Source organism: Chiloscyllium plagiosum, chromosome 34, assembly GCF_004010195.1.
Source record: "Chiloscyllium plagiosum isolate BGI_BamShark_2017 chromosome 34, ASM401019v2, whole genome shotgun sequence".
NCBI classification, from domain to species: domain Eukaryota; kingdom Metazoa; phylum Chordata; class Chondrichthyes; order Orectolobiformes; family Hemiscylliidae; genus Chiloscyllium; species Chiloscyllium plagiosum.
This window is the reverse complement of record NC_057743.1, coordinates 7,648,041-7,659,944: the sequence shown is the minus strand read 5'-3', so window position 1 is coordinate 7,659,944 and position 11,904 is coordinate 7,648,041. Positions and strand designations below refer to the sequence as shown.

The window sequence follows — 11,904 nt, the reverse complement described above, 5'->3', positions numbered from 1 at the left end:
ACTATGGGTCTGAGTGGGATGTCTGGTTTGTGCACTTTAGGTAGTCCATAGAATCTGGGGGTGTTGTTGCTTTCAGGTTTCATTCTTTGTCGGTCAAACCTGGTTATCTGTCCGTTTGTTTTGTAGGTTCCTCAGTGTGTTGTTTATCCTATTGGTGAGCTGTGGGGTGGGGTCAAACTCCCTCTTTTGGTTGGTGTTGGTATCTGTAAGTAGTTGTTGCGCTTTTTGGATGTAGTCTGCTTTGTCCAGGATGACCGTCATTCTGCCTTTGTCTGCTGGTAGTATCAGTCGAAATGAAGTGGGAGAGATTATAAGGTAACCTCGCACAGCTCGCATGTCAGATATCACTGTTTTACAAATGGCTTCTTAAAGAGGAGTGCAAACTTTTGACCATAAAATGGCTTCCTGACAGATTGTGTCAGAATCTCTTCAATGTTAGGTTTAGAATAATTTTTAAGTTAGGAGCAGACTACTGCTCTTTATCTTAAGAACAGCATCATTCTGTACCTGAGACTGAAATGTAACTGTAAGGTTGAATTTTAAATGATTTATTAGTCTCAAATTAAACATTCTTTCTTTTCAGGGTTGTGATTCAAATTCAAATAAGACATAAGATCTGACTAGTTGAATTGACAATGGGGCAGTCACAGTCTGTAAGAACAGCAAGTAAGTTAAAGCTTCATCAATATTACCTTTTACAGAGTTTGCATTTCATAATCAGTGATGGCTACTCAAAATCATCATAAAGTCTCAAAATGCAATTGAATTCAAAACATTCAATCCATAACAAGTAAATGTGCATTCAAATCAGACCACAAGAAAAGTTAATTTTCTACTGGCTTCGGCAATCTCAGTGTTAAAATGATCTCTCTCTCTCTCGTCCTTTGAACTCCCAGATCAGGGACTGTAACAGAAAAATGTTTTTCCCTCTGTCTGCCTAGCTTGCAAGTGTAATAAGAATCCATTATAATTGATAGGACCTGACCATTAACTACACGGATTTTGACATGCATACAAGATGATACCAAGACTCTGAGGTCAGAATCAAACACTGTCATTAATTTCATAAGTGAACAGCCATGAATGTTATCACTCTGTGTCCTGTTTACAAAGACTCATTGATGTTGAGGTAAATGTTCTTAATTGCCTTAGAGCATCCTATTATCACTTGTTGAGAACAGGTGTTTTTATCTTCTGCACATCCTGGGTTCCCCCTTTTGTGGCCTGATGCATCCCTTCCTGCCCTATTTATATTCTGTGTGCAGCAAATGTCTTTTATAATTCAGCATTACATTTTGTCGAAATGTTTAAGGACAAGTTTTAAGGCTACAGACTTTGTCACTTATCCTTCTAGATGGAAGTGGTCATGCTTTTGGGAGATGCTGACGAAGGACCTTTGGCAAGTTTCTGCACTGCATGTGTGGAAGCAGCCTCAAGTCATGGTCCACATAGGCACAAATGATATGGGTAGGAAAAAAGATGGGGAATATGAGGCAGAAATTCAAGGAGGTAGAGTGGAAACATAGAGCTAGAACAAACAGAATTGTTACCTCTGCTTTGTTACCTGTGCCATGTGCTAGTGAGGCAAGGAATAGGGAGAGAGCAGTTGAACATGTGGCTACAAGGATAGTGCAGGAGGAAGGGATTCAGATAACTGGATAATTGGGGCTCATTCTAGGGTAGGTGGGATCTCTACAAAACAGGATGATTTACACCTGAACCAGAGGAGTACCAATATCCGGGGAGGGAAGTAAGGAATTTGCTAATGCTCTTCAGGAGAGTTCAAACTAATGCAGCAGGCAGAAAGGAACCTAATTTGTAGCTCCAGTGTACAGGAGGTTCAAAGCAGTGAGGTCAGGATTAAGGTTTCAAGGACTGTACTGGCAGGCAGGAAGGTAGCATCCAGAATAAGGTGGGTGAACTTGCAGCATGGTACTGGGGACTTCAATGATGTAGCCAATTCGGAGGCATAGTTAGAGCAGGGACAGAATGGTTTTTGCAGGTTTTGTGGTTTAGATGTTTCAGTAAGATCTGGGAAGGTGGTAAAAGACGAGATGGTGTGGCATTGTTAGTCAAGGACAGTATTACAGAGGCAGAAAGGACATTTGATGAGGACTTATACTGAGGTAGTATGGGCTGAGGTTAGAAACAGGAAAGGAGAGGTCACCCTGTTGGGGAGTTTTCCACAGGCCTCCAAATCATTCCAGAAGTGTAGAGGAAAGGATTGCAAAGATGATTCTGGGTAGGAGAGAAAGTAACCAGACAGCTGTTATGGGGAACTTTAACTTTCCAAATATCAACTGGAAACGCTATAGTTTGAGTACTTTAGATGGATCAGTTTTTGTCCAATGTGTGGAGAGTTTCTTGATGTAGTATGTAGACAGACCAAGAGGTGAGGCCACGCTGGATTTGATACTAGGTAATGAACCAGGCCATTTGAAGGTAGTGAGCACTTTGGTGATAGTGACCACTATTCGGTTATGTTTACTTTAGCGATAGAAAGGGATAAGTATATACCGCAGGACAAGAGTTATAGCTGGGGGGAAAGGCGATTATGATACAATTAGGCAAGATTTAGGATGCAGAGGATGGGGAAGGAAACTGCAAGAGATGGGCACAATAGAAATGTGCAGCTTGCTCAAACAACAGCTACTGTGTGTCCTTTATAAGAATGTACCTGCCAGGCATGGAGGAAGTGGCCAAGTGAGGGAACCATAGGTGACTAAAGAAGTGAGGTCAAAGCAGTTGATATGGTGTATATGGATTTCAGTAAAGCGTTTGATAAGATATTGATAAGGTGATGATAGATTATTGTAGAAAATATGAGGCATGGGATTGAAGGCGATTTAGCAGTTTAGATCAGAAATTGGCTAGCTGTTAGACAGGGGGTGGTGGTTGATGGAAAGTGTTCATTCTGCAGTTCAGTTACTAGTGGTGCACCGCAAGGATCTGTATGGGGGCCATACAGATTAATGATCTGGATGAGGGCGTAGAAGGATGGATTAGTAAGTTTGCAGGTGACACTAAGGTCGGTGGAGCTGTGGACAATGCGGAAGGATGTTGCAAGTTACAGAGGGGCACAGATAAGCTGTGGAACTGGGCTGAGAGGAAGCAAATTTATGTAAATGATTTGGATGCAAGCATAAGAGGTATAGTAAGTAAGTTTGCAGATGACACCAAAATTGGAGGTGTAGTGGACAGCGAAGAAGGTTACCTCAGATTACAACAGGATCTTGATAAGGTGGGCCAGTGGGCCGAGAGGTGGCAGATGGAATTTAATTCAGATAAATGTGTGGTGCTGCATTTTGGGAAAGCAATCTTAGCAGGACTTATACACTTAACGGTAAGGTCCTAGAGAGTGTTGCTGAACAAAGAGACCTTGGAGTGCAAGATCGGAAAGATGATGTGAACTTGAAAGAGTTCAGAAAAGAACAACAAGGATGTTGCCAGGGTTGGAGGATCTGAGCTATGGGGAGAGACCGAACAGGCTGGGGCTGTTTTCCCTGAAGCGTGGGAGATTGAGGGGTGACCTTATAGAGGTTTACAAAATTGAGGGGCATGGATAGGATAAGTAGACTTTTCCCTGGGTTGGGGGAGTCCCAGAACTAGAGGGCATAGGTTTAGAGTGAGAGGGGAAAGATATAAAAGGGACCTAAGGGACAACTCCTTCACGCAGAGGGTGGTACGTGTATGGAATGAACTGCCAGAGGATGTGGTGGAGGCTGGTACAATTGCAACATTTAAAAGGTATTTGGATGGGTATGTGAATAGGAAGGGTTTGGAGGGACATGAGCCGGGTGCTGGCAGGTGGGACTTTATTGAGTTGGGATATCTAGTCAGCATGGATGGGTTGGACCGAAGGGTCTGTTTCCATGCTGTACATCTCCATGACTCTAAATGGAGTTTAATGCTGAAAAAACGTGAGCTGATTCACTTTGGAAGGAATAACAGGAATACAGAGTACTGGGCAAATGGTAAGATTCTTGAAAATGTGGATAAGCATAGATCCCTGAAAGTTGCCACCCCATTAAGAGGGTTGTACAGTGTGTTAGCTTTTATTGGTAGAGGGACTGAGTTTTGCAGTGATGATGTCATGTTGCAGCTGTACAAATCTCTGACATGGCCACACTTGGAGTTTGCATACAGTTCTGGTTGCTGCATTATAGGAAGGACGTTGAAGCTTTGGAAAGGGTGCAGGGGAGATTTACCAGGATATTGCCTTGTATGAAGGGAAGGTCTTATGAAGAAAGGCTGATTTTGTTACAGAGAAGAAGGTTAAGAGGTTACTTCATACAAGCATACAATATGAACAAAGGATTAGATAGGGTGGACAGTGAGCGCCCTTTTCCTTGTAAGGTGATGGCTAGCACAAGGAGACATAGTTTTAAATTAAGGGCATGGAACACCCTGCCTACAACAGTAGTAGACTCGTCAACATTAAGGGCATTTAAATGGTCATTGGATAAACATATGGATGATAATGGAATAGTGTAGGTTAGATGGGCTTTAGATTGTTGTGCCAACCTGTGAAACCATCGAAGGCCAAAGGGCCTGTCCTGTGCTGTAATGTTCTATGTCCTATGAAACAAACTATGACACAGATGCACTTCAGGAAATGTCAGGGCAGAAACTTGGACAAATGGGTAGAATAGGCATTCAGATTAAGATTTACATAACTGAAGCACACTCACTAAAGGAAAAGTTATTGAAATCAGGAATATTTGACACCAGAATTCAATTCAGTGCAGAATTATCAGAAGGGTATGGAACTGGAGGAGATTAGAGTCATGGAGAGGCAAGCATATGAGAATCTGAAAATAAGAACTTTAAAATCAAAATGTTATTCAACAGAACCAATGTAAGTCAGTAAGAACAGAGTGATAGTTGAGCAGCTGTTATGGATCAGACCAAACCCCCTCAAAATATATTTAGAAGGCAGGCTAGACCCTCATTTCTTTCTTATTTTGAAGGTAAATGTAAGGTGCGACGTTCCAGATGCAATTAAATTGGTTAAACTACTCACAGTTAAGCAAAAGCAATTTATTCATACACTACACAGTTAAAACACAGCAAAACAAAGAATAAAGAAGAATGGGTTTAACTTAACTCTACTGAGAAACTTAACAGATTAATAAATTCATTAAATATTCTGAATTAACGATTCCAATACAGTAACATCCCATAAACACACCCTTGGAAAAAGGCAAATTCAAAAACAGATGGGCTGCTGCAGTTGCATGTAGACAAAGAGGAAAAACACCAAGATAATGGAGAGAGGGTGTATCAGGGAGAGATGTACTGCAGCAACAGACCTAGCAACAACTGCGACTGAAAAACTAAGAAACTAAAAATCCTGGTTCCGTGAGAGCTTGACCCCACCCCTTCAGGCTGCTTCCATTGTTCCAACTTTTAAGAAAAAACCCCAAGGCCTTGCAAGCTGTTTACTGGCTTTTGAAACAGACAGCTAGGTAACCCTGTCTTAAAACTTATCTTCAACAAAAAGAACAAAATAATCTTTTAAAGCCATCGTATTGTCACATGGGCCATGATTAAAGTTAAGATACACAGAACATTTTGGACGACCTTGAGCTTCAGAATTTAAAATGTGTGAGACCAGCTGGACTGCATATGAATAATCAGGTCTCAAGATAAAGACAATATGAATGAGACAGCCAAAATGTTCAAAGTAGAAATTGACAGTTTTAGAGATGACACCAATAAGAAAGTTCATCTTGGGATTCAAACTGTCACTTGTGCTGGTAACAGAATGAGTTATGAGTGATAGAAATATTGGTAGCTAGGAAATGGCAATTAGCAGCAGGGATCTCACAAACCCACTGCTCTCAACCACCTACAAGCCACCTTTCCCAGCTGCATGGCCACTGCTTGGAGATCTCATATACAGCAATGAGTGTGAACACCGATTTCAGCAGATTGAAATCACTGCCACAGATGGACTTCAGAGGTCCATGCAATGGAAAAAAATTAAAGGGAAAGTTGTATGTGAGGACAGGTGCAAAAAAACAAGTGGGAACATCACCAACTGCAAACTCCCCTCCAAGTCACACGCCATTCTGACTTGCAATTATATCACTATTTCTTTACTGTTGTGGGTCAAATTCCTGGAATGACGTTCCTAACATCATTGTGGGTGGAGCAGCAAATAGACTGCAGCAGTTCAAGAATACATCTCAACACTACCTCAAGGGCACTAAATGCTCGTCTAGTCAGTGATGCTCACATCCCATGAAAGAATAAAAGCCAATCTCCAACAACTTAACACACCCAACCTCTGCATCAAGTGCCAACATAAACTAAGTGCTGAAAGCCAGAAATTAAACTTGAACCTGTGAATTAGCATATGTATGTACACCTTGAGTCAAAGTTGACAGTGTATTAGATTGAAACCTATTTTTGTGTCGTTTTCAAAAATAGTTTCTAATTGTCTAAACCACTCGAGCCATATTTGCGATAGTTCTATGATGCATATAAATATGATAAATCAAACTGTTATGGTAGTAAGACCCATTAAGTAGTTCCGAAAAGTATGGCACTGGAAAAGCACAGAAGGTCAGGCAGCATCTAAGGAGCAGGAGAAACAAAGTTTCGGGCATAAGGGGGGCTGGGGGTGTTCTGATAGATAAATAGGAAGGTGGGGGTGGGGCTTGGGGCAAGACGGCTGGGAAAATGATAGATAGATGCCAGTGGGGGGGCAATGGTGATAGGTCAGAGGGGAGGGTGGAGCGGATAGGTGGGAAGGAAGATGGACAGGTAGTACAGTTCAAGAGGGCGGTGCTGAGTTGGAGGGTTAGATCTGGAATGCGGTTGGGGTAGGGGAGATGAGGAAACTAGTAAAATTGACCCTGATGCCGTGTGGCTGGAAGGTCTCAGGGCTGAAGGTGAAGTGTTCTTCCTCCAGGAGTCGAGTGGCTAGGATTTGGTGGTGGAGTAAGCTCAGGACTTGCATGTCCTTGGGGGAGTGGGAGGGGGAATTGATGTGATTGGCCACAGGGCGGCAGGGTTATTTGCTGCATGTGTCCCAGAGATGTTCCCTGAACTGTTCCGTGAGTTGGCGTCCTGTCTCCCCAATGTCGAGGGACCACATCGAGAGCAATAGACACAATAGATAAGGTGTTTGGATGTGCAGGAAAATCTCTGCCAGCTGCAGAAAGATCTTTTGGGGCACTAGATTGAGGTGGGGGGGGAGGTACGAGTATAGGTTTTAGACCTCGTGCAGCGGCAAGGGAAAGTGCTGGGAGTGGAGGGTAAGTTGGTGGGAGGTGTAGACTTAATGAGGGAGTATCGAAGGGAATTATCTGTGCGGAATGCTGATAGGGGTGTGGACGGAAATATGTGTCTGGTGGTGAGGTCTGATAGTAGGTGGCAGAAATGGCAGAGGATAACACACTGTATCTAGAGATTAGTGGGATGGAAGGTCAGGACCAGGGGGGTTCTATCCTTGTTGTGGTTGGAGGGGTGGGGTTCAAGGGTGGAGGGGTGGGAAGTGGAAGAGATGCGCTGGAGGGCATTGTTGACCATGTGAAAGGGGAAATCAAAATAGATTAAATAGATTGTTCTAAAACTCACTTCCACTCAGTCTTGATTGCTAATTCCAACAACGTTTTCTAAAATGCACATAATTCCAAATAAATAGAGCTATCAAAATCACATTCAATAACATACGACTTTCATGTTTAACTATATACAAAATCAACTGTGCTTTATATACAAATGGAAAACGGATAACATCCTGATCTGTAATGCAATTCCTCCTCATGTAATGAGTAATAAGTAGGTCTAAATGTTGTTCAATAGTGCTTGATCTTAACACACTTTACCTTCTGAAGGTCAGCTATAGCTTGTTTAAGTTTCTTTGCAAAATCATAGCGTTCATGTTTAACTGCTTCATGTTTCTCTTCATCCATTTTACGTATGATTTGAGCCACTTCAGGATCCTGGTACATGTCAAAGGCAAGGTCATCCAGGGGTGATATAATGTCAGATTTACTGAAAGCAAAAGAATAACTGCCCTTAAATAGAAGAAGCAGCTTTGTAATCCATGTAATCTTATCACCAAGTGTAAAAACATAGAAGTAACAAGCAAACTAACAAATGCTGGTATTTCAAGAAGTCACGTGAGTGATCCTTTCCTCTCTCAACTGACTAAGGTAGCACATCGGTGCCAATTCTGTTTCAGGGAAAAATTATCCACATGCATATTCAGCAGGTCCTGCTGTACAGGGAGTGGCATCCCTGCTCCTAGTCAAAACTCCAGGGTCAAGTCCCACGTGAAGACTTAATGGCCAAGGAAAATGCGTTCATAATGCAGCCAAAATTCTGCATAAGATAAGTGGAGGAAATACAAAACACCTTGGACTCTTCCTTCAACTTTCTACTTCAAGGATTGTCTGAAGTAAAAGGCTCAATAAGAAACAACTCTGTTTAGCCTTCTCCACAACAAATGAACTGGACATAATGGGACTGCATTTGGCTGCTGTAATGACTGTGATACTCGCAGCAACCTCTGCTAGCTGATGTGTCATATCAGCTCCTCAACGATATCCTGCTCCTCAACGTAGCACATTGTTACAGTTTTTGAAGGTGCAGTGAGCACCATATGAATAATTTGACATGAACTTCCACTCAATCCTGTGACTCTCTTCACCCACGATTCTGGAAGTCTGCTCATAACAGTGCCAGCTGTTCCTTTCATTGCAACCAAGTGTGGAAGCAGGCAACTGGACTTCAACAGAACTTGGCCTGCTATTCTCCCTAAGGTTTGATAGCAAAGTAAGGCATATAAGCTTACCTTTGATCAGAACTAGTAGATCATAAAACCTCCCCAATGACTCCATATTACTCTATGAATTAAAGAGAGTTCAAAATACAGTAGAACCATTCTATAAAACCTTATATGAATCAAATTTAAATTCCACCAGCTGCTATGTTGGGTTTTAACCCTACGCCCCCAATAATTTGCCTGGACTTTTGCATTACTAGTCCTGTACAGTTAACATGATGATATCATCTGCCGAAGTCCAAATCATTAATGTAAATTATGAACAGCCATGATCTCTGCACGTGATCTCTCAATGACTTCCTCATTCCACCACTCTGAACAACTATTCTTGATTCCCATTCTGCATTCTTGGCTTTAAGACAGACAGCAATCCAATCTGCCATTTATCCCCCAATTTAGTGTCCTCGGAATTTATTCATTAGTCTATTACGGGCACCTTACCGAAACCAAAAATCCAAAATAAATTCCTTTTGTTTTCTCCTTTAAAAAGTCACTATGATCGCAGAAGCAAGATTTACCCTTTTGAAATTATGCTAACTATTGTTATTCTTTTAAACTCTAAAAGACATTGACTCCATTTATGAGGACGACTCTATTCCTCCTCCAGTGAAGTTAAAATGATTGATCTATAATTCATTGAGCATGTTCTGTAGCCCTTCCTAAATTGAAAAATTACTAGCATACTTTTTTCAATACAAATTATTACATTTGTTTTATATGGTGTAATAAGTCTGCTATCTCTTCCTAGATTCTTGTAAAATGCATGATGAAATCCATCATCACCATGATCATAAAATCTAGGCCACTGAATGACATCTATTCTAGTACTTAAGTACTGTTCAGTGATTTGCCAGTGCCTCAGGGCTACAGTACAAGAAAGAATTAATACAGTTAATCATCAGTTCACTTCCTCTCAGCATTATATATATATAAAACCTAATCACCTGTAAAAAAATCCACAACCTTATAATGCTGCAAATTAGTAAAGTACATTGCAAGTCTGGGAATTAACCGTATGTAGCCTCAACATGATTTTATCAGAATCGTTTCCATCTAAATTAAACCAAAGACCTTTCAAACACAAATATAAAAAAATTCCAACAATGCAATCACACTGAAGCCTTTTCCATAATAAAGAATGATCCAGTTTTTTAAGCATTTCTCTTAATGTTCCAAAATCAGAAGCATCATCAGTTTTGGAAGCCATGAAAAAGTAACATACTTCCTAAAATGAGTTAACCATACTCTATACAGTATTCCAAACAGTGTCAGCCGAAAACCTCGCACAGCAACAGCATCACTCTCATTTGAAATAGTCTACCTCTCAGGTAATACAGTGCGTTATTTGTCTATCTTAATGATAGCCAAGCAAAGTCACAATTGTTTCCAAAATTCATAATAGCCCACTAGATGTTACTTAATGACTGTTCCACACTCCTTTGGTCCAATACATACATTTTCTCTCAGTTTCTTGCTCCAACCTTAACACTCTACACTGATCTACATGAAAAGGAAGTGTCATCTACTGTAAAATAAATTATTCTGAATGTAATTGCTTTATCCCAGTTTTAATTATCATAATTTTTTTGTCTTTTGTTTATCCTGATCTTGTCAAACCTTGCCAAGTGGTCATTCCTTGGCAAGTAGCATGGGTTGTGCCTGCACACTTTTTAAAAGAATTTCTACAGTGTAGAAACAGGCCCTTCGGCCCAACAAGTCCACACTGACCCCCCGAAGTGTAACCCACCCAGACCCATTTCCCCATCCTACATTACACCCGACTAATGCACCCAACCCATACATCCCTGAACACTATGGGCAATTTAGCATGGCCAATTCACCTAACCTGCACATCTTTGGATTGTGGGACGAAACCGGAGCACCTGGTGAAAACCTACGCAGACATGGGGAGAATGCGCAAACTCCACACAGTCGCTAGAGGCTGGAATTGAACCTGAGTTCCTGGTTTGAGGCAGCAGTGCTAACCACTGAGCCACTTTTAATCAACGCAAAAAATATTAACTTCATTTCTGTCATTTACCCAATGTAAGTACATATAAAATTTCTTACGGCCGTCTCTGATCAAGATGAGAATCAGTAACTTTTAATGAAGTTGGTATTCTCCTTCCTTAACCAGGAACACAGATCAATGTCTAGCTAATGTACCACTGTCAGTGTGCACAGGAAGTAATTAATTTGTGCAGCATTGTCCATCTGCAGGCAAATACAACTGTTAGATCAACACAAAAGCACATTCACTCATTTGAATTGACTTGATGGAAGATGTTAATTTCAAGTAAACAGCTGTTGCTTAGAGACTACAAGAAGTCATGCTCAAGGTCAACAAAGGAAAGTTAATCTAAAGTTAACGTAAAGAGAAATGAATGAGCATTGACACTGAAGAACACTTAGATTATGAAACACTATTATCTGAAAACACTTTCAGCCTAAAACACTTTTGGGTAACCAAATGAGAGAATTTGCATTCAACGGCTTGCTAAAAATAAATAACGCAATAATGATGTGCTTTTCCCTGTCGAATTTGGGTGATTAGTAAAAATTTTAATGTTATTGATGGTTATGTTTGCGGGAATTGTGTTTGGTTGACAATGCTATAAGATCGTATGGATCGGTTGGAACGACAGTTAGAGGCAATGAGGAATTTACAGGATCCAGGTTGTTTTGATGGGTGGAAGTTTCAGGAAGGAAGAAAAACAGCAGATACAGTCAAGTAGATGGATTACTTTGAGGAAATGTAGGAGAGGAAGGCAGGTGGTGCAGGAGTCTCCTGTGGCTATCCTCATCTCAAACAAGTATGCAGTTTTGGAAAATTTAGGGAGTGATGGACTCTCAGGGGAACATAACACTGACAGCCAAGTGGTTGGTACAAAGATTGCTCTACTGATGAAGGCAGAGCCAGGGACGCACTCTATAGGGACTTAAGTCAGGTTTTCAACAAAGCTCTGCATGGTAGACTGCTTAGCAAGTTAGATTATGTGGAATCCAGGAAGAGCTAACCATTTCAATCCATAACTGACTTGAAAGTAGGAGACAAAGTTGCTTTTCGGACTGGAGGCCTGTGACTGGAGGCATGCCACTAGGAT

General features: G+C 41.2%; 1 protein-coding gene across 1 annotated transcript in view; it reads right to left on the bottom strand.

The window, feature by feature from the left end:
- The window catches only part of cep104 (centrosomal protein 104), a 226,267-nt gene that overhangs the window by 211,243 nt on the left and 3,120 nt on the right, over positions 1-11,904 (bottom strand). The window contains exon 2 of the mRNA XM_043675400.1: positions 7,839-8,066. Within this exon, the coding sequence (XP_043531335.1) occupies positions 7,839-8,066 (228 nt within the window). The remainder of the gene's footprint in view (positions 1-7,838; positions 8,067-11,904) is intronic.